Source organism: Gymnoscopelus microlampas (assembly GCF_963454915.1).
Source record: "Gymnoscopelus microlampas genome assembly, chromosome: 4".
NCBI classification, from domain to species: domain Eukaryota; kingdom Metazoa; phylum Chordata; class Actinopteri; order Myctophiformes; family Myctophidae; genus Gymnoscopelus; species Gymnoscopelus microlampas.
The window spans coordinates 24,722,081-24,740,410 of record NC_139941.1 but is presented as its reverse complement, the minus strand read 5'-3'; the positions used below and the strand labels follow the sequence as shown (position 1 = coordinate 24,740,410).

At 41.9% G+C, this 18,330-nt stretch overlaps 1 protein-coding gene across 1 annotated transcript in view; it reads right to left on the bottom strand.

Moving 5' to 3' along the window:
• The window catches only part of oxct1a (3-oxoacid CoA transferase 1a), a 62,688-nt gene that overhangs the window by 23,834 nt on the left and 20,524 nt on the right, over positions 1–18,330 (bottom strand). The window contains exons 8-13 of the mRNA XM_084056135.1: positions 8,715–8,822; positions 8,191–8,305; positions 7,893–7,987; positions 6,880–6,928; positions 6,587–6,659; positions 4,223–4,298 (exon numbers count right to left, since the gene is read on the bottom strand). Of these exons, the coding sequence (XP_083912261.1) occupies positions 4,223–4,298; positions 6,587–6,659; positions 6,880–6,928; positions 7,893–7,987; positions 8,191–8,305; positions 8,715–8,822 (516 nt within the window). The remainder of the gene's footprint in view (positions 1–4,222; positions 4,299–6,586; positions 6,660–6,879; positions 6,929–7,892; positions 7,988–8,190; positions 8,306–8,714; positions 8,823–18,330) is intronic.

The window sequence follows — 18,330 nt, the reverse complement described above, 5'->3', positions numbered from 1 at the left end:
CGAGAACAGCCTTGGCTCAGAGTCTGTTGGACCAAACCAAATTGTTTTTTGTACATTTTTCATTTCCTTCAAACAAACTTAATCGTTAACCCGTGGGGTTGTGTGTGAAGTGTTTACGTGACTAATTTGTTTTGTAGAGCATTGTCACTGTGGGCAATTAATTGACTGAATTTAAATGAATAGCCGCATAGCATGGAATGCACTGATAAAATACTAGCAACTGAGAAGAGTACAGTTGTGGATGAATATTTCACACATCTACGACAGTGTTCTCTCATTCATTAATCACTTGACAATGCCATTCTTCACTCAGACACAGAATTGTCACGATTATTCCATGCCTTCCCACAGCATTGAATAGGTACCGTATTGAAGGGGTGCCTTCTTTTCCAACATTTAGAGTACATGTAGTGTACATCATCACAATTTAGCAACACATGACAATGTTTGCCCTCTTTAAAGAAGCTTCAATGTAATTTATTTTACTGTTGTAGACAGTAACAATGAGTATGTAGTTACAATGTTACATAAACATGTCTTTAAAAGAACGTAACATTTGCTATAATTGAATGAATGAACAATGAATTAATGTATTTGGTGACAAAAGGAAAGAGCACTTCCACAACATGACTTGAAGTGTGAAAGGTTTGAGTGAACAGTTAATGTTACCTAGCTTGTCATGTTTTAAGCCAATATGAGTTAACCCTGTTAACTTAGTTAAGATGTGAATTGCTTGTGAATTGCTTTAAACATGTTACCATTTAAAAGTACACTATACAGTATATATTCTGCTGAACTCTACTGCACTACTAGTGTTTAGTGCTACAGCTAACTTCCGGGAACTGAACAGAAGCTCCATGTTCCTGAAATTGCTGTGTGGAGTGAACAGAGTTGTCGCCACTCTGTCTTTATACCACTGTGGGATACACAAAGAGATGGAGAAAGTAACTACACAATCAGCACCAAGGCTTGAGGCAGTTCTTTCATTGCAGCCTTTATCGTTTTGTATATGCTCAGTAGTACTAAGCACTGCAACGCATTAGCTAAAGTGAGATTAAAGTAGAGTAGTAGAATTAAAACGGGCCTCTTCGGGTTGAAATCCATGTTTGATGTATGGCTGCAACAGTTAATCTATTCAATTGATTATATAATAGATTTTCTTTTCTTTTTTTTTGGTCTTTACTTATAAAGTGCTTTTCGAAACAGGGTTACAAAGTGCTTTATATACTATCTAAGCTAAAATAAAAACAAGTAGCATCAATTAACATCAATTGTAACTTAACAAGACAAACGTGAAAAGTTGAAATAAATGCAGATAAAGAGGCAATAAAAACAATAAAAAGGCCTTGATATAAAGGCCACTAAAGACCCATCACACCAAGAGAGCCCTATCTGAGGAACGCTGGCACAGATGGGACCAGCATATCTAAAATGTAACAGGGAGCCTGGCCTCGCAAGGCTTTAAAAATAAGTAATTAGTAATATCATGAAATCAATTCTGAAAATCCGCAGCAACCAGTGAAGAGAAGATAATGGGTGTAATATGGTCGCATTCCTTACAACTGATTAATCATTTTGCACCAGTTGAAGACGAGAGATAACCTTTTTACTGAGCCCAGAGTAGAGGGAGCTGCAGTAGTCTATGCATCACACATAAATGAAAGCCTGAATGACCTTTTCAAGGTGTGCAAATGATGAAAAGGACTTAATTTTGGCAATGTTTCTCAGCTGGAAGAAGCTTGATCGTACCTCCTTTGTCACTTGGCCATCTAAGGACAAGTCAGAGACAAAAATCACACCCAGATAAAGAAAGAGAGAGGGGGGGGGGGGGGGGGGGGGGCAAATAGGAGGATCTCTGAGTTTGCCTCGTATAGCTGGAGGAAGTTCTGGGACATCCAGTACTTAATGTCAGAAAGACAGGTGAGGAACCGGGGTATATTGCCTGTAACCCCAGGTTTTAGTGGGATATATAACACAAATTAGGCAGATTAGTCTGGCCGTGCTCGGTTGTGATTGGATTTAGCTGCCCCCGAAGTTGTGGGGTACCAATCAGGAACCAGATTGCAAATATGGGGCGGGTTTATCACCAGAGGCATTTTTTTTAAATCCACCCCTTGGAAATGCAGGTTCCACACAGAGATTCCAGACGCAATATCTACCCAGTGATATTAGTGTCATCTACCAGTGTATATGACACTTTGGATATCAAGACTGCACACAAACATAATTATGCACACATATGTTGTTTGTCTCAGACCAAGGACCACAATGAAAATAAGTCGTAAGACTTTTCTGTGTCTGTATCCTTGACGTTTCTATGATGAACATGATGTAACATGTGTTTTTCTCCTGTATAACGTCTTATAAAATCAAATCAAATCACACAATGTAAATACACATTCAGACACATATGTATGCACACATACACACATGGATAACATTTACAAGTGGGAACCATAGACAGAGCACCTTCAAGCACCTCAACCGTACCATGACTAATGTATGACCCAATGTATATACTGTACAGAGAGAATGCGGTTATAAATCTGCTGCATAAAGACAGTGCATGCGAAAGATAAAGACAATCTGTATCTGTCTCCCCAATGTTAAGTTGCAAGTTCTTTCATGAGGAGAGAGGTCAGGGCATGTACAGTATTCCATATACATGTGTCCAAGGCGAGTGGATGGCCCTGGTCTTATGTAAAGGTGTGAAAATCATAAGGATGGATTTGGAAACAAATGAATGGATGCATTTTTACAAAGTCAGCTAGCTTATTTTGTCAGCTTTACGGGCAAAATAAAGTCACTGGTGTTTTTAATGTTGTCTAAGCACAGCTAGACAATAAGTAGTAAACTACTTGCAAAATGATATAATCTATTGTATGATCTCTCTGTTTGAATACATAGTTGTTTTTCCATGTTTCACCTCGAGTAGAGATTGAAAACCATCACTTGTAAAAGCATTGAATGCGCTCAACTGGAAAATGTTCATCTGCATTTTGCATATTAAAAACGCTCATAATCGACATAATCACCATTGCCAATCGCCTACGTAAGACATTTCCAATTTCACGCTATGTACCCAGCTTTAGATACTGAATAATTTTCATAATCACTTGGGGGGTTGCAATTCAATTCATTTATCTGTTCAAAGGCGGTATAATGAAGACTGAAATGGAGATTAGAACAGAAAAAAATGTGTTGTTGTATTGTTTTTCTTGTGTAACACACTAATGGTCAACCCAGGAAAACTTACCGGGCCTTCGGTATCAAGATGTGAACTAAATGAGAAGCTTAATTAAGTGGCGGCTAATTGTCTATTACTGAAGACAATTTAGACATTGAGCAGACTTATTCAGAGCGACTTACAATAGAGAACACGAGAGATGACTTAATAGTTGACCTTGAAATGTGGCAATCCAAAATAAACAGGTCTCCTGTATTATGTAAATTCCTATCCAACATAAATTTCAAAAAGCATGTATAAAGAAATAAATAAAATAACTAAACAAAATCCTGCACAATCCCTTTGCAAATCAGACCCAATTACTCTGCCGAAAATCCAGTGGGATCAAAACATTTGTTAACTAATAAATGTAATGCTTTGCAAGAGCAGTGTGGAGTATTTAGCTTTTCTGTCTATTATATTCATCTTAGTACTCTCCTACACAAACAGTTATTTTGGAGGTGTAAAGTTTATCAAGCAATAATAAATAATGCATAAAGCAGTCTCACATAAGCAACAAATCCAAAAAGCTACAGGAGTGGCTGCATCTTTAAAGTAATTTGCCAATATATTGCAATATGCTGTATGATTTAACCACTCAAACCCTATACTATATACTTTGTTGACCTGTGTCCGCCATGGGTCCTTGGCCCATTCATTTTCTCCCTCTACAACAAATCTCTTCGCAGAAAATAGCCAATCTACAAGCTCACGCAACGCATTGTATTGCGCTGCGTTGTACATCTGCTATTTTCGAACGATAGACATTTTTTGTCGAATGTTCACATATGACATACCCTGAGAAAAGGGACTCTAGGGTTCATGTGGTTACGTTTTTAACATAATTAACATAATAGCCGCACTGAAGAGACACTTGTTTACTCAGCCTTTTGGAAAATAGTCTGTTTATTTTTTGTATTGTAAAGTGTCCTTGGGTTTCTGAAAGGCGCAATATAAATTCAAGTTGTTATTATTATCAATCCAAAACAGACTTACTGGAATCATCCAGTTGGCAAGATCTCCAGACTTGGATACCTGCATGGCTCCCAGCATCGTCAGGTTGATATGACCCCTGAGGAGGAGACGTGAAGAGGAGACAGTCGTCAGCTTAGCTATCGATTGGCTTATCCACCTGCCAGTTAATCAACTGCTCCCTACATTAACCACCTTTTTTTGGCTGTGACCTGTCAGAGGCAGTGACAGCTCAGTGATGGGTTTCATCAACGTTAATGTGCTGTATACTTAACCCATTCCATCCGGGAACCCATCTGTGTCATTTTAAGATTTCTCTACACGCTCATAGCGCGGCACAGAGTGCCGCACTACGAGCTTGTAGATCTGCTATTTTTGAAAAATCTTGAAAATGTGTGCAAATCTTTGAATGTATATATTTTTAAAGCTAACATTTGTAACTCAAATCTTTGCTTCTGGGGGGTCCCTGGAACAAAACATTTTGAGATGGGGGTCTGCGGCCAAATGCATATCTAAATCCTAACAGTATGTTGCTATATCAGTGGTGCTCCAACTTTTCCATGTCAAGACCCCCATGTGTATTTGGACGCAGACTCCCATCTCAAAATATGCTGTTCCAGGGACCTCCCCAGAAGCACAGATCGGGGTTAAAAATGTTCGCTTTAAAACACACACACACACACACACACACACACACACACACACACACACACACACACACACACACACACACACACACACACACACACACACACACACACACACACACACACACACACACACACACACATATATATATATTCAAAGATTTCCACGATTTTTCAAATAATTGCAGATCTACAAGCTCATAGCACGGCACTCGGTGCCGTGCTATGAGCTTGTATATCTGCTATTTTTGAATATCCAAAGGATATCTTAAAATGACACAGACGCGTTCCCGGTAATGTATTAATGGAACCATTAATTATGCATTTGTGCACAGATGTCGGCGAGAGAATTCGCCATGAGAAACTGTATCACTGTGATTATTGATGGTTTAGGTAGTTAAGGTACATGGTATATGTTACGGCAGTGCAATTCATTATCACAAAACATATCACAGTTGTCATTTTTATAGGCTGCCCATTGACTCCATGTTCTACAATAGTTTCCATTCAACTATGGACACTCCACACACATACCGTACACAGACTTGAATGAACAGAATCATATACACAGTGAGTACACACACACGAACATACAGTCACAGCAGTTTTGTATGACTCAGCGTTGGCCAGAAAGAGCTTTTGTGAAGAATCTGTCAACTTGACCATTGGACAGCGTTAGTATTTATGAGTGCTATTGAATTTCCTCCGGGTTGGAAGAACAGAAGCCATGCTTTAGGGAGGTGTGGGTGGGCTGTGTCACAGACAACGAGCAAATCAATATCAGCCGGGGGGAATATTGTCACGGCTGACATCTCGCTGCACAGGCGACAATGGTTATTTGTTAATGCACAGAGGTTACAAATCAGGGCTGGGGCTTGTGGTCACATCCTTTTTTATGGTTACTGGTGGCTTTTCTTGTTCGGGTGATAAACTGTTCTGACGTGAGTGGGAAAGGCTATTAAGAAAGATATGAAATATAAGGTGTTCTACGAACACAGCTACCAGGATGATGAGCGAGAGAGAGGTTCCCTGTGGTTTGTTCTCAGCAAAACCCTAGAAACGAATGTGTGTGTGTGTGTGTGTGTGTGTGTGTGTGTGTGTGTGTGTGTGTGTGTGTGTGTGTGTGTGTGTGTGTGTGTGTGTGTGTGTGTGAGACTGTCTGAGCATTCGATTATCTACCTCAGTGGTTCTCAACCTGTGGGTTAGGTGGGTCCCCACATGGTAGTGAGGTGACAATTTAAGGACTTTTAAGAGCTTTTTAATACATCAAAAGACAGACAGATGGGTAATTAAGTAAACAACAAAAACATTTTTGTAAACTAGTCAAACATTGGTCAAATTGTCAAATAATATAAGAGGCAAAAATTGTGAAAATAGACGATTTACAAGCTCACAACGCCTAGCAAGGCGAGGCGTTGTGAGCTTGTAGATCGGCAATTTTCACAATATTTATCTGTAGAACCGAGTCAAACTAAATGTAATGCCTATAATTCCAAGTGCTTGTCAGGGTGGGGGGTCCCCAGTTCAAATATGATTATTTTTGGCTGGTGGCGGCCTGAAAAGGTTGAGAACCACAACCTTCGCTCAGTACAGTAAAGCATAATTTGTAGTTTGTGCCACGGAGGTGTCGCTCTGTGAAATTCCTCAGCAAATTATTCGCTTGAAATTCAGTTGTCTTCACGAGCGAATGCAATGAAGTATACATTGGGCTTAAGCATGATCCAATACGTTATGGCCTTACCCTCTGATCATGGCAAAGGACTCATCACTGGAGAAATAGGCAGCACCGGGAAGCACTGTGACGGTCTCCTTTCCTGTTCACAGCAAGAGGAGACAGGTTTACTTTCCGGCCTTATCACAATCTGGGGATTCATCTATCAAGCAACATGCATTTAAACAATTAAAAAATGAAATGAAGGCAATCAAAATATTTTGACAGCTAATTATATGCAAAATGTTTCATGTTTTTACATTTGTTATGAAAATACTGTACATTGATTGATAATGACCATTCTGTTGCTCAGGGAAACTCACCAGCATTGATCAGGTCTGCATCTACGTTCTCCTCTGTGGGGTATGGGCCCTATACAGAAAGCAGAGAGATTAAATGACTGCGTACACACACACACACACACACACACACACACACACACACACACACACACACACACACACACACACACACACACACACACACACACACACACACACACACACACACACACACACACACACACACACACACACACACACACACACACACACACACAAAATCAGGTCAGTCCACCTGACTGACCATGATCTTTCAAGTCAAGAGACACACACAAAGGCACAATCACATCTTTCTGATTAGATGAGACATTGATTTTCTCTCCTTGTGACAAAAGGAGCAATCCTTATAGGGGTAGCATAGAGAAAGGGACAGCAGAGGAGAGGAGAGGGGAGAGGCTACAGAACCACTTCACTGAGGGCTGATGTTCATACTAAGGTGAAACTTAGTCATTAGCATAGCTGCCTACATTCTCCCGTCAACAGAACTGATTGGAAAGCCTTGCCGTAGCGGCATCCTTTGTTGGATGAGCAGCAGGCAAATAATGAATGCAGGGGAAAAGAATTGAACTGTCAAACCCCCACATTCGTTATATAATAAATCCAGCACATTGGAAAAAATGAGGACCTGAACTAAAATGATATTCTTAAAAAAGGATGGCTACTCTTTCTAATGATGTGTTCAGGAGTGCTTCAGTTTTAAATGTAGTATACTGATAAAAAGGGCAAACTTCACAGCGGACCAATAATAACATTATGCCTGATTTATACTTGGTTGGACGCTGTGTCGCGCACCAAAAATAGCAGATCTACAAGCTCCCAACAAGTCGTGTCGCAACGCATTGTGAGCTTGTAGATGGGCTATTTTTGCTTTGCACGTCACTGGCGCATCAGGCCTTACTCTCCTCATTAGTGTGTTTACCTGGAGCACTGAAACCTATAAATAATAAGATCAGACATCATTTTAAACAATAGGAGAAAATAAGTGGCTGCCTTACCAATCCCAGAATACCATTCTCACTTTGCAGGTGCACAGTGATGTCAGACTTGATAAAGTTGCTGGCCAGCATGGGAATACCAATACCAAGGTTGGCTGATGGACTCTGATGTCAAGGATCATAACCTAACTAAGCATAATGCCTAAAAAATACTACCAATAATACTACTTGTATAATATCATATAATACTCTAATGCTGCGTTCACATGGATTCAGGCAGACGGTAGATGGCAAACCAGATACCATTGCTGTTGGGCAGAAACCTTGTAGAGTAACTCCATATTTCATAAAAGGATACCATACATTCCATCCTCAAACTCCAGAGCAGCCCGGCGAATGATCCTTTCTCGAACAATATCAGAATCTTTCTTTGGTTTGGGCTTCTCTGCCTGGCTTTTCTGTACTGTGCGTCTCTGGGAGAGAGAGAGAGAGAAGGTGAAAGGAAGAAAGGGACATTGAGCAGCATGGCAAGATTGGGAAAGATTATCAGCCAGACGAGAAACATGGGTAGAAAGCCATATTCACACGGCGGCCATTATGCTGACCCCCACGCCCACCCCCCAAGCACTGTTCACATGAAAATCAATTAACTTATTTTGTTCATAATAGCCGTATCCTTTAGGATTGGAGAATTGGAGTGCTGGTCTTCAGACAGAATGTTAATTCAATCAGTGGCTGCCTATGGAGGGATTTTAAACACAATAGTGGAAAAAAACAAACCCACGTATCAAGGCACAATCACATACTCCATTGCTGCTCATACTGTATGCCAACTTCCCAGTGACCCCTTTGAGTTTGAACACAGCATTGATGAGTGCATACCTCAATCCTCTTCTCGTAGCTGCTTCCTTTGACAATCCTGTGGACGTAGACGCTAGGAATGTGGATGTCCTCCTCAGCAAAGCTGCCCACATCCACTATCTCCTCCACCTATAGAGACAGACAGACAGACAGACAGACAAAAACAAACAGACGAGACAGATGAGCACAGACCTCTCCAGGGAAAATATCTCCCAGTCCTAATGATTAGAAGTGGAGATCAGGGAACCATACTAATAGAATCACTCTCCCAGGAAATAACTTCTGCCCACTCAGATACAGTATACTGTAGAAAAAGCAACGCAGATTTAATGATAGATAAACCTGAGGATTTTAAATTGCCTCTTTCTGCCCCCCACCTTTTTAAATGTGTTTCTCTACTAAGTATAAAGTGACTGCTGTAGATGTCGCTCCTGTGATTGGGATCTTTCTCACGGCAAAACATGCCATACAGAACTGTCCCTGAGAACACTTTCAGATTGTGACAAATGATCTCCACCCGCTCCTTCTATCCATGCCCATCTCCATTTATTTATCACACATCTCTCAATAAAATGCGAGTCATTGCCGGCAGGGCATTGTGACTTGAGTCATCGCCGGCAGAGCATGGTGACTCATTGAGAGTAGACGTTCTTGATTGGAATGAGAAACTGCTAAACTCACATACCAGTGGACAGGTGGTGGATATGGGGCTGGTGGAGGATACAACACATGAACCCTAGCGTCCCTGTTCTGGGGGGGAACGTTTGATAGATAGATCAGCTATTTTCTGAGAAGATATTCGGTGTAGAGGGAAATAAGGAGGGGGCCTAGTATAGACCCCTGGGGGACTCCAGTCAACAAAGTATATGGAGTTTAAGTGGCTTCTAAGCTGACTCCAGCATGAGGAACACAGGGTTCTTTCTCCATTGTGTGTATGTGGCTGTGTTACAAACAGGCGTATCCCATACACTCGGTGGAGAAGCACCTGTAATATTTTGCACACCATATTCTGATAATCATTACAGAGGGGGTCAAACTCAGGTGTCCATCTTCAGCGCTTGACACACGTGTTAGCTTTTTCTGCTTCTCAACTACTGTACACGGAGATGGAAGAAAAACAATTAAACCGGTACAAACAAAGCTTATAAGGTTTCCAAGTACCATTTCCAGAATGTTTTTATTTCTCTTCTTTTTTGTTCAAATATGATTTGTCTGTCCTGATGAAGGTCTAACGACCGAAACGTCGAATAAAGAGCAACATTTTTTCGAGTTCCAGACAGTGTGCGGGTCCTTTTCTTTGATGTCATTATCAGAGATCCCCTTCTGAATTTAATCAAATATGGGAAATTCTTATAGAAGAGAAGAAAAGGAACAGTTTGAATGGGCTGAGTGTGAGTCTAGGATATTTCTAGACTAACGACATACAGATGGGAATGGCTATTGATTTGAGGGTTAGTAGGCCCCCCAAGGACCACACCTGCTCCTTCCTCTGTTGCAGCAAATGGTATCGCAACAAATAGCGCCTTCAGCCTTAACTCCTCCGATGCAAATAGCAGGGGTGTGTATGCATGTGTAAGCTGTAAACTCAACAGACCCGTAAGAGTCCATTTGGTTCCATTTGTACACTCTCAGAGTTAAATGACACACTAAGGATTTCACTCCACTCCAACTCGTCTTGTACAGTACATCGAGCAGTAATATGTGGTGTGTGACGGCAAGTATTGACTGCACTAAATCTGTCCCGAAAAACACAGGCAGGCCTAATCGTATAGGCAGAATTAAGCATTTAGCCGTGTAGATTAAAGCTGGCTTTTTTGGGCCCAGACAAATGGCTGAGGAATGAAAACTGACGTAACTCTGTATAGAGGTACAAATATAGAGGTACAGAAAGGACACTGTGTTTGTCTTCACATCTCTGAAGGAGAGAGGGGTGGGAACTACGATAACAAAATTCACAAGTGTAAACTACTTATTGCATTTGCACAAGGGGCACACAGCCGCTAACAGACACATTGAATTGAATCCCTCCTTATCTATGCTGCCTCCCTCCTCACCTCAAGAGCTGACTGCAAAAAGAGGAGCCAATGGCCAATAGTGGATCCATCTTAGGGTTGTCATGGATACGCAGGATTTTGTTTTCAGAGGGCCGGAGGCTGCTCGGCTGGGAAAGAGATTCTACCATCCTTCTTTTTTTGGCCATTAAAACCGGGAAACCGGGAAAAACTTGAAAGCCCTATTTTATACTTTGTCTATTTGAAAATAGCAGATGTATAAGCTCACATAGTGTCACAGAGTGTCACAGAGTGTCACAGAGTGACGCGTTGTGAGCTTGTAGATCAGCTAGTTTCAAAAGATCGACACATTTTTTTTTTTTTTCTTTTGAAGACATTCTGCATAATGAGTTCTTTTACTTTTAGTACTTTAAGTTTATTTTGATGCCAATAGTTTACACATTTTATTCAATTAAAATTTGGAATACAGGACTTTTACTTGTCAAAGATACTACCACATTGTGGTATTGCTATTTTTACTTAAGTAAAAATCAAGTGTACTTCATCTGGAAAAGCACCACAGTGGAAGGGAAAAAATGCCAGCTACAAGTAAAGGTGGCTCTCCACCAAACAGACTACAACAGACTGGCAGTCAACAGACTGGCAAAAGACTGGCAGTCAACAGACTGGCAGTCTGTTGTAGTCAAAGTAAAAAAGTTTTGCGCAAACTATTGCAAACTGTCGGTCGACGGCACAGCAGTAGCCTGCCAGTGTTGCCAAGTCCGCTTGTTAGCGACATTGGGCTTATTTTCCTGTAAAGTTGCTTGTAAATATTCATATTTGCGGGTTGCTTTTGTTTGGGCTTGTTACTGAAGTGTATAGGGCTCAAGTGGTAAAACTGGTCGCTTCTTTTGGGCACGTTTTCATAGACATGACCGCTTGTTTCACTCATAGAATCTGGCAACACTGGAGCCCTCAGTTTGGAACAAAACAAAACACATACAAAAGCCTCTCTTCCCGCTCTTCATCACTCCTGTGGAGAGACCACAAAGCTGTTTTCAAAGATTGTAACTCACAATTGCTGTATTCAGCTCAAATTTCAAGTAGCCTTCCAAAGCTAAGCCAGCACAATAACGAGCTCATACAATCTAAATGTGCCGTGTGTACTGTATATGAACAGCCTTCTCTCCCTTTCATTTGGGTGATGCGCTTCAGCTGCACCAGGGCTTGGATGTAGCCGTTTTAGACCAGAGGATCAATGTTGAAAACAAAAAAGGGTATAAAAAAACACATGCACAATGTGAGTAACCAAGAGAAAATACATTTAAGTCTAAAGAATATATACGTGTTCACAGATGTATCTTTATGCACTTTACATGCTTAATCAGCCATGTGCATGAAGCCAGCACATTTTCTTACACTCACAGATACACGCATTCACTCATATACGCACGTACACACGCGCACGCACACACACACACACACACACACACACACACACACATTTGTATTCCTATATCTGCAAAACAATTTTCACATCAATGAGAGCAGAGCAAGGCATGAAGAGAGCTGGCACATAGATACAGGGAATCAAAGAGCCCTCTGGACACAGGCACACACACACACACACACACACACACACATACACACATACACACCTTATTTTGTCAGTATGTGCTCTTTGGGGCTGTAAGCACTGTCAAAACCAATTAGTTTCAAACTGATGGGCACACATGTCTCCAGATTCCTAGAATAAACCACCTTGAAAAGGAGAAAGTAGGAGTGTGTATATGTATTGGATGTGCAGTGGAAAAACGTGCACGCGTGCGTGCGCGTGCGTGCGTGCGTGCGTGCGTGCGTGCGTGCGTGCGTGCGTGCGTGCGTGCGTGCGTGCGTGTGTGTGTGTGTGAGAGGTTTGTCAAGATGACAAGTGCTAGACAATTTGTCCAACTGATTGCTCATTGTTGCTCAACCCAAAACAAACAAACATGGGCAGTTACAAAACACTTCCTATCAATACATGAAGGCATCAGCAGAGATCCTAAGTAGCACAGAACTTTCCAACAGCACTGGCTCAATGCTCTCATTATGTAGGCTCTCATTAGGCAGTCCTCTTACTGTCAAAGTAGTGGAAGACGATACTAAAAAGATTTCTGACGTAAGTATTCTGATGTACTACATGTAGCGTCTTGAAAAATGGCAGCATGGCAATTGAAGAGTCTTGATCCAAAATGAAATAAGAAATTACACTGTCATATTATACCAGCTTGTTGCAAGCTTTTTTTTTGCCACGATCCAATCTTTTTTTGTAACTACAGCACAAAATGAGATGTAACCTCATTTTTAAATTCAAATGCGCGGCCACGTACTGTATGTGGACCGTGTGTGTTTGTGTTCGCTGGGGCTCCACGGCCATAACATGATGATGATGATGATGATGATGATGAAGGTATGTGTGTGTGTGTGTGTGTGTGTGTGGTTGAGAAACAACGCGGCTACTTCTCTCTGTGACCGTGTGTGTGTGTGTGTGTGTGTGTGTGTGTGTGTGTGTGTGTGTGTGTGTGTGTGTGTGTGTGTGTGTGTGTGTGTGTGTGTGTGTGTGTGTGTGTGTGTGTGTGTGTGTGTGTGTGTGTTGCTGGGGCTCCACGGCCGTGTATGCGCTACGCACGTGCGCATGCATGTTGGGGAGGCACGTGTCAGAAAGTACTGTACATTATTTCAAGAATTTTCACTTTGCGACACGAGCCGCCCGGGACAAAATGATGAAGGTGTGTGGTTGAGAACGCGAGCAAAAATGATGACGTGTGTGTGCGCGTGTGCGTGCGTGCGTGTGTGCATGTGTGTGTGTGTGTGAGTGAGATGAAAAGTGATGTCCTGGAACACAAACACACTCCACATACAGTACTGCATAATTCCAAACTCCGCTGGAGTTGATAGTTATGTTGCGACAACTTGCGAGCAGTCACCAGGGCAGGCATGCGTGTTTAGTAGGGTTATGATGCCATAGCATGGGAGGACGACCACCGTTCAGAGTATGGGAAGTCTCCCCATTGGCTTAAAGGACAGCCAATGGTGAAAAAGTCAAAAAGGTCTCGCATAGGTGTTGACTTGTTGCTCTGTCTGTTCGTAGACCAGCCGCTCTTCGAGCAAGCTGATAAAAAGAAAGAAAAAGACATATCCTCTTACATAATGACTGTCGGTTAAAAAAAGAAAAAGAAAATAAGGGGTCGTGGCAGGGATAAAGATATTGCCCACCACCACAGGGATTGGAGCTCGAATCCTCCACGGTGCATCCAGCTTAACCGGGCACTCCAACGAACACAGTTGAACGCATTCGCGGGCTGAGAAGCTGTCACTGCACTAGGGAATCCTACAGCTTGGTGTTGATGCCTGTTCAGTGGGGAGTGGAAGGATAGCATGTTCCTCAACACGCACAGAGGGAAATGGGAATTGTCATAATGACTAAATGGGGGGAAATAGAAAAAAAGATAAGAAAAAATAAAAATAAAAAAACAGCTCATTATCGAAATTTACCAATTAAAGATGGTGTTCACAAAACGAGGACATGACTAAGTAACCCCACCAATATCAATTTCTTCGGCAAGATCTCATGACTACACAGCAGTGTAACAGCTTTAGTAACAATTAATATTTTAATTGTGCGGTTATCTTAGACTATAATCCACCTGTCTGCATAGTGTGTGTGTGTGTGTGTGTGTGTGTGTGTGTGTGTGTGTGTGTGTGTGTGTGTGTGTGTGTGGTGTGCAATGCAACAATGAGGAGAAAGAGACAGAGTGGCTACGGGTGACAGAACAGAAGGATGACAGTGACTCCATACTCTCATTACCCTGTGTATTTATAGACTCTCCATCTTCCCCCCTGTGTAGTGTGTGTGTGTGGCCATTTAGGATCAGGTGATCTCAACCTGTGTGTGTGTGGGTGTGGGTGTGTGTGTGTGTGTGTGTGTGTGTGTGTGTGTGTGTGTGTGTGTGTGTGTGTGTGTGTGTGTGTGTGTGTGTGTGTGTGTGTGTGTGTGTGTGTGTGTGTGTGTGTGTGTGTGTGTGTGTGTGTGTGTGTGTGTGTGTGTGTGTGTGAGAGAGCTTAACCATGCTCTGTTAGCCTGCCAGTGTCTGGGCTTAGCTCAGGCTCGTCTAACCCAGAATATTGACACCACAACAATCAGTTTCTTCGCAATGTTTAGAGAGCCTCTTATGCTATACAAAAGTAAATTGTGAACAGCCAGCTTCTATGTAAGTACGCCACAGAGGCCAAAGCGCTACATGCATTTACGTTTCAAATGATTCATATGCAATGTGACGATCCACTATGACCACCAATATTATTACTTAATTCCAAAGGTGGTGTTGTGATAGGGTTGTGGTCGGAGATCTGATTGGGGTAGCATGGGGGCAGCACTGTCATTATGAAACAGGGAATGGCCTTTTAAATGATCTCAAAAGCACAAAATAGTCTACAACAGGGGTTCCAAAATAATTTAGCAAAATTCGACTTCATGCGGGCCGAACAGTTGTGCACACCCTCTGTGTATGTAAGTGTTTGTGCTGGTGGGTCTGGGGCGTGGAATGACAAACTGCTGTCTTTGGCTTTCTTTAAGTACTGTACCCATATCAAAGCATGCTAGACTGCAGCGGTAGAGACAGCAGCGACGGAACGGCCTGATATCCGCTGCTAATAAATGTTAGGCTAATAAATGTCAAGGAATAATTGTCTTCTTTTCCCCCCAAATCATCTCACGGCCAGATTGGACACCTTCGCACGCCGCATTTGAGACCCCTGGTCTAGCAGAGGAGAAATTCAAATTTCCATTCACTGGAACACAGAGCACTAATTACAAACACTAATTAGAAACTGTGTCCAGTGTCCACACACACACACGCATCTATATATATATATATTCACATTTCACATGCAATATTTTGTATTGTATGTGAAAATAAGTAACCCTGGTTCCGCAAACACTGGCCCATCTGTGCAGCCTCAGCACAAGTCTGTCACTAACATAATGTATGTCCGAATGAACCAATATCACAACACACAACTCATTTTTAGTAAACATCTGGTAAAGCAGACTTTACAAACTTTTAGTAAACGTTTAGTAAAGTAAACTTTTAAGAAAAGTCTGACTGCACGTCCTACGGTTCAAGATTTATAGCCCAATACCAGGTCCCAAATACAACACACACTGCATCTTTCTCCTTCATTCTTCTGGGCCGACTGCCCAGCCTAGGCAATGACCCTTGATTTCATTTCAGCACAGATGGACAGATGGCTGGAGGCTGTTGATGGAACCCTGCGGATGGAGCTCATTCAGGTCCAATTAGACCCCAGACCGCTCTGAAGGTATACAGGACATTATATACACACTTGCTGTATACCCTCTTGCGCGCGCAGGCACGTACAAACGCGCGCACACACAGACACACACACTCATAGCCATCAACAGCAATCAGGTACATGGTTTACTGCAACAGATAATCCAATTGTGGCAAAGAACTCCGCTTTGATATAATCCCCGGTGTATTGAATCCCACAATGCACTGGGCCTTTCACTGTATTGTACATGCGATAAAGAAATAAATGTACCTGCTGGATACTATACAGAACATTCCCCATTTGAATAGCACCGATCGGTTACCTAGCAAGTAATGATTTGGTAATTTTCAAAGTGCTTTCCTATATTAAATTGTCAGACAACCTGACAATCTGCTTGTCTGACACACAAAATACATACTCTTTTTAGCGGTGCCAACCGCTCTAAGCTTGACTTTGTCCGTATGTCCGTCCGTGGAAGCACGGGATGAGCACGGGATTTCAAACAGCTATAACTCCAGTTTGCAGCATGCCACCAAGTCCAAATATGGTATGTGGACTTAGACCACCAATAGGGACGAGCATGAATTGCAAAAGTTATCAAAGAGGGGTCCAGGGACCCCCAAGCACGGGATGAGCACGGGATTTTAAACAGCTATAACTCCAGTTTGCAGCATGCCACCAAGTCCAAATTTGGTATGTGGACTTAGACCACCAATAGGGACGAGCATGAATTGCTGAAGCCCCGCCCCCTCTGTCTTCCCATTGGCTGGCCTTTAAACAGGCATAACTCAAGTTCACAGCATGCTAGGGAGTACAAATTTTGTACATGGACTAAAACCACCAATAGGGACGAACTGTAATTACTAAAGCCCCGCCCCCTCTGTCTGCCCATTGGCTGGGCTTTAAACTTCATTCCAGTTTGCAGCATGCTACCAAGTAAAAATTTGGTAAGTGGACTCAGACCACCAATAGGGACGAACTGAAATGAGTTAAGCCCCGCCCCACAGGCACCGCTTCCTTCACACAGGGTGTGATTTTTCTTATTCACGTGAACCCTAGCGTCCATATTCTGGGACGAATATTCTGTGAAAATTCTGAGATTTGGTGTGTAAAGGGAAAAACGGAGCAGCCCCAGTATAGCGCCCTGGGGATGCCAGTCAACTAAGTATATAGGGTTTTAAGTGGTTAAGCTGGCGGAGGTTGAATAAATCACACAATACGACAGAGGAATGATGTAATGGTGCGGTATGGGGTGGGGGTTTTTGCTGGTGAAAGTTACAGGAGTGCATATGGTGTGTGATACAAAAAGTAAACAGGATTTCAGGATGTGTCCGATTATTAGAAATTATCTGTAGGCTTGAGTACTCGTGATATCTACAAATAACATTCAATTGATTATATACATACACAATATTCAGAGATAAAATATATCCTATGTTGTTTGCACATGTATTTAAATACAGTAGCAAAAACTGTAAAGTGCAATCAGACTAAGGAATTTAATCAATTATAAAAAAAAACATGCTTCTCGATTATTAGTTTAATCCACTGAATAATCTCTAAGATGATAATGGATAGCACTTTATGTATGTCAGCCTTAAGTACTATAATGTAAATGTTTTATTTGCAAAAGCAGAATGAAACAGTTGGAATCTCGTCAAAAGTCAGATAGTATCGCCCACTTGAGCCGATGGGATTGAAAGACTGCTGCGTGAAAGTCAAAGGGTTAGAGGGCACAGGCTTAGACGAAATCAGTATGTGCACATTATATTTAAATTCAACAAAGTGCACCATTACTGGAAATACTGAAAACCGTACTGTCTATGCGTGTCTTCTCTAGAGTAAACTTTTTCAAAGTCACCATTTTATCTGTAAAGGAACACCCTGAACCTGGATAATTTCACTCTTCAAGGAAAGACAAATAAGTGGGCCATTCCTCTCAGAATCAAAATGTCATCACTGACAGGCCAGAATTTGCCTTGCATATCAAACTGACAGCCAATGTGGGCAAAACAAATGGAGCAAAGGCTTTTAAAAGCACAGGCTCTCACTGCTATTGAATGTGGTGTCACAACTGTATTGTTCTGGCTGAATTTGGGATCGATGCATCATATTCTGTCGCCCCCGACCAATTTATAGCTTAGCAATTATTAGTTAAAACCAAGCCATCCTACTTACCACTTAAACCCAATAGCCTATATACTTATGTTGACTGGGATCCCCTAGAACTCTACACTTGGTCCACTCCTTTTTTCCCTCTACTCCAAATCTAGAATATCCAAACTATCTAGATGTGCTATTATCGCCCAATA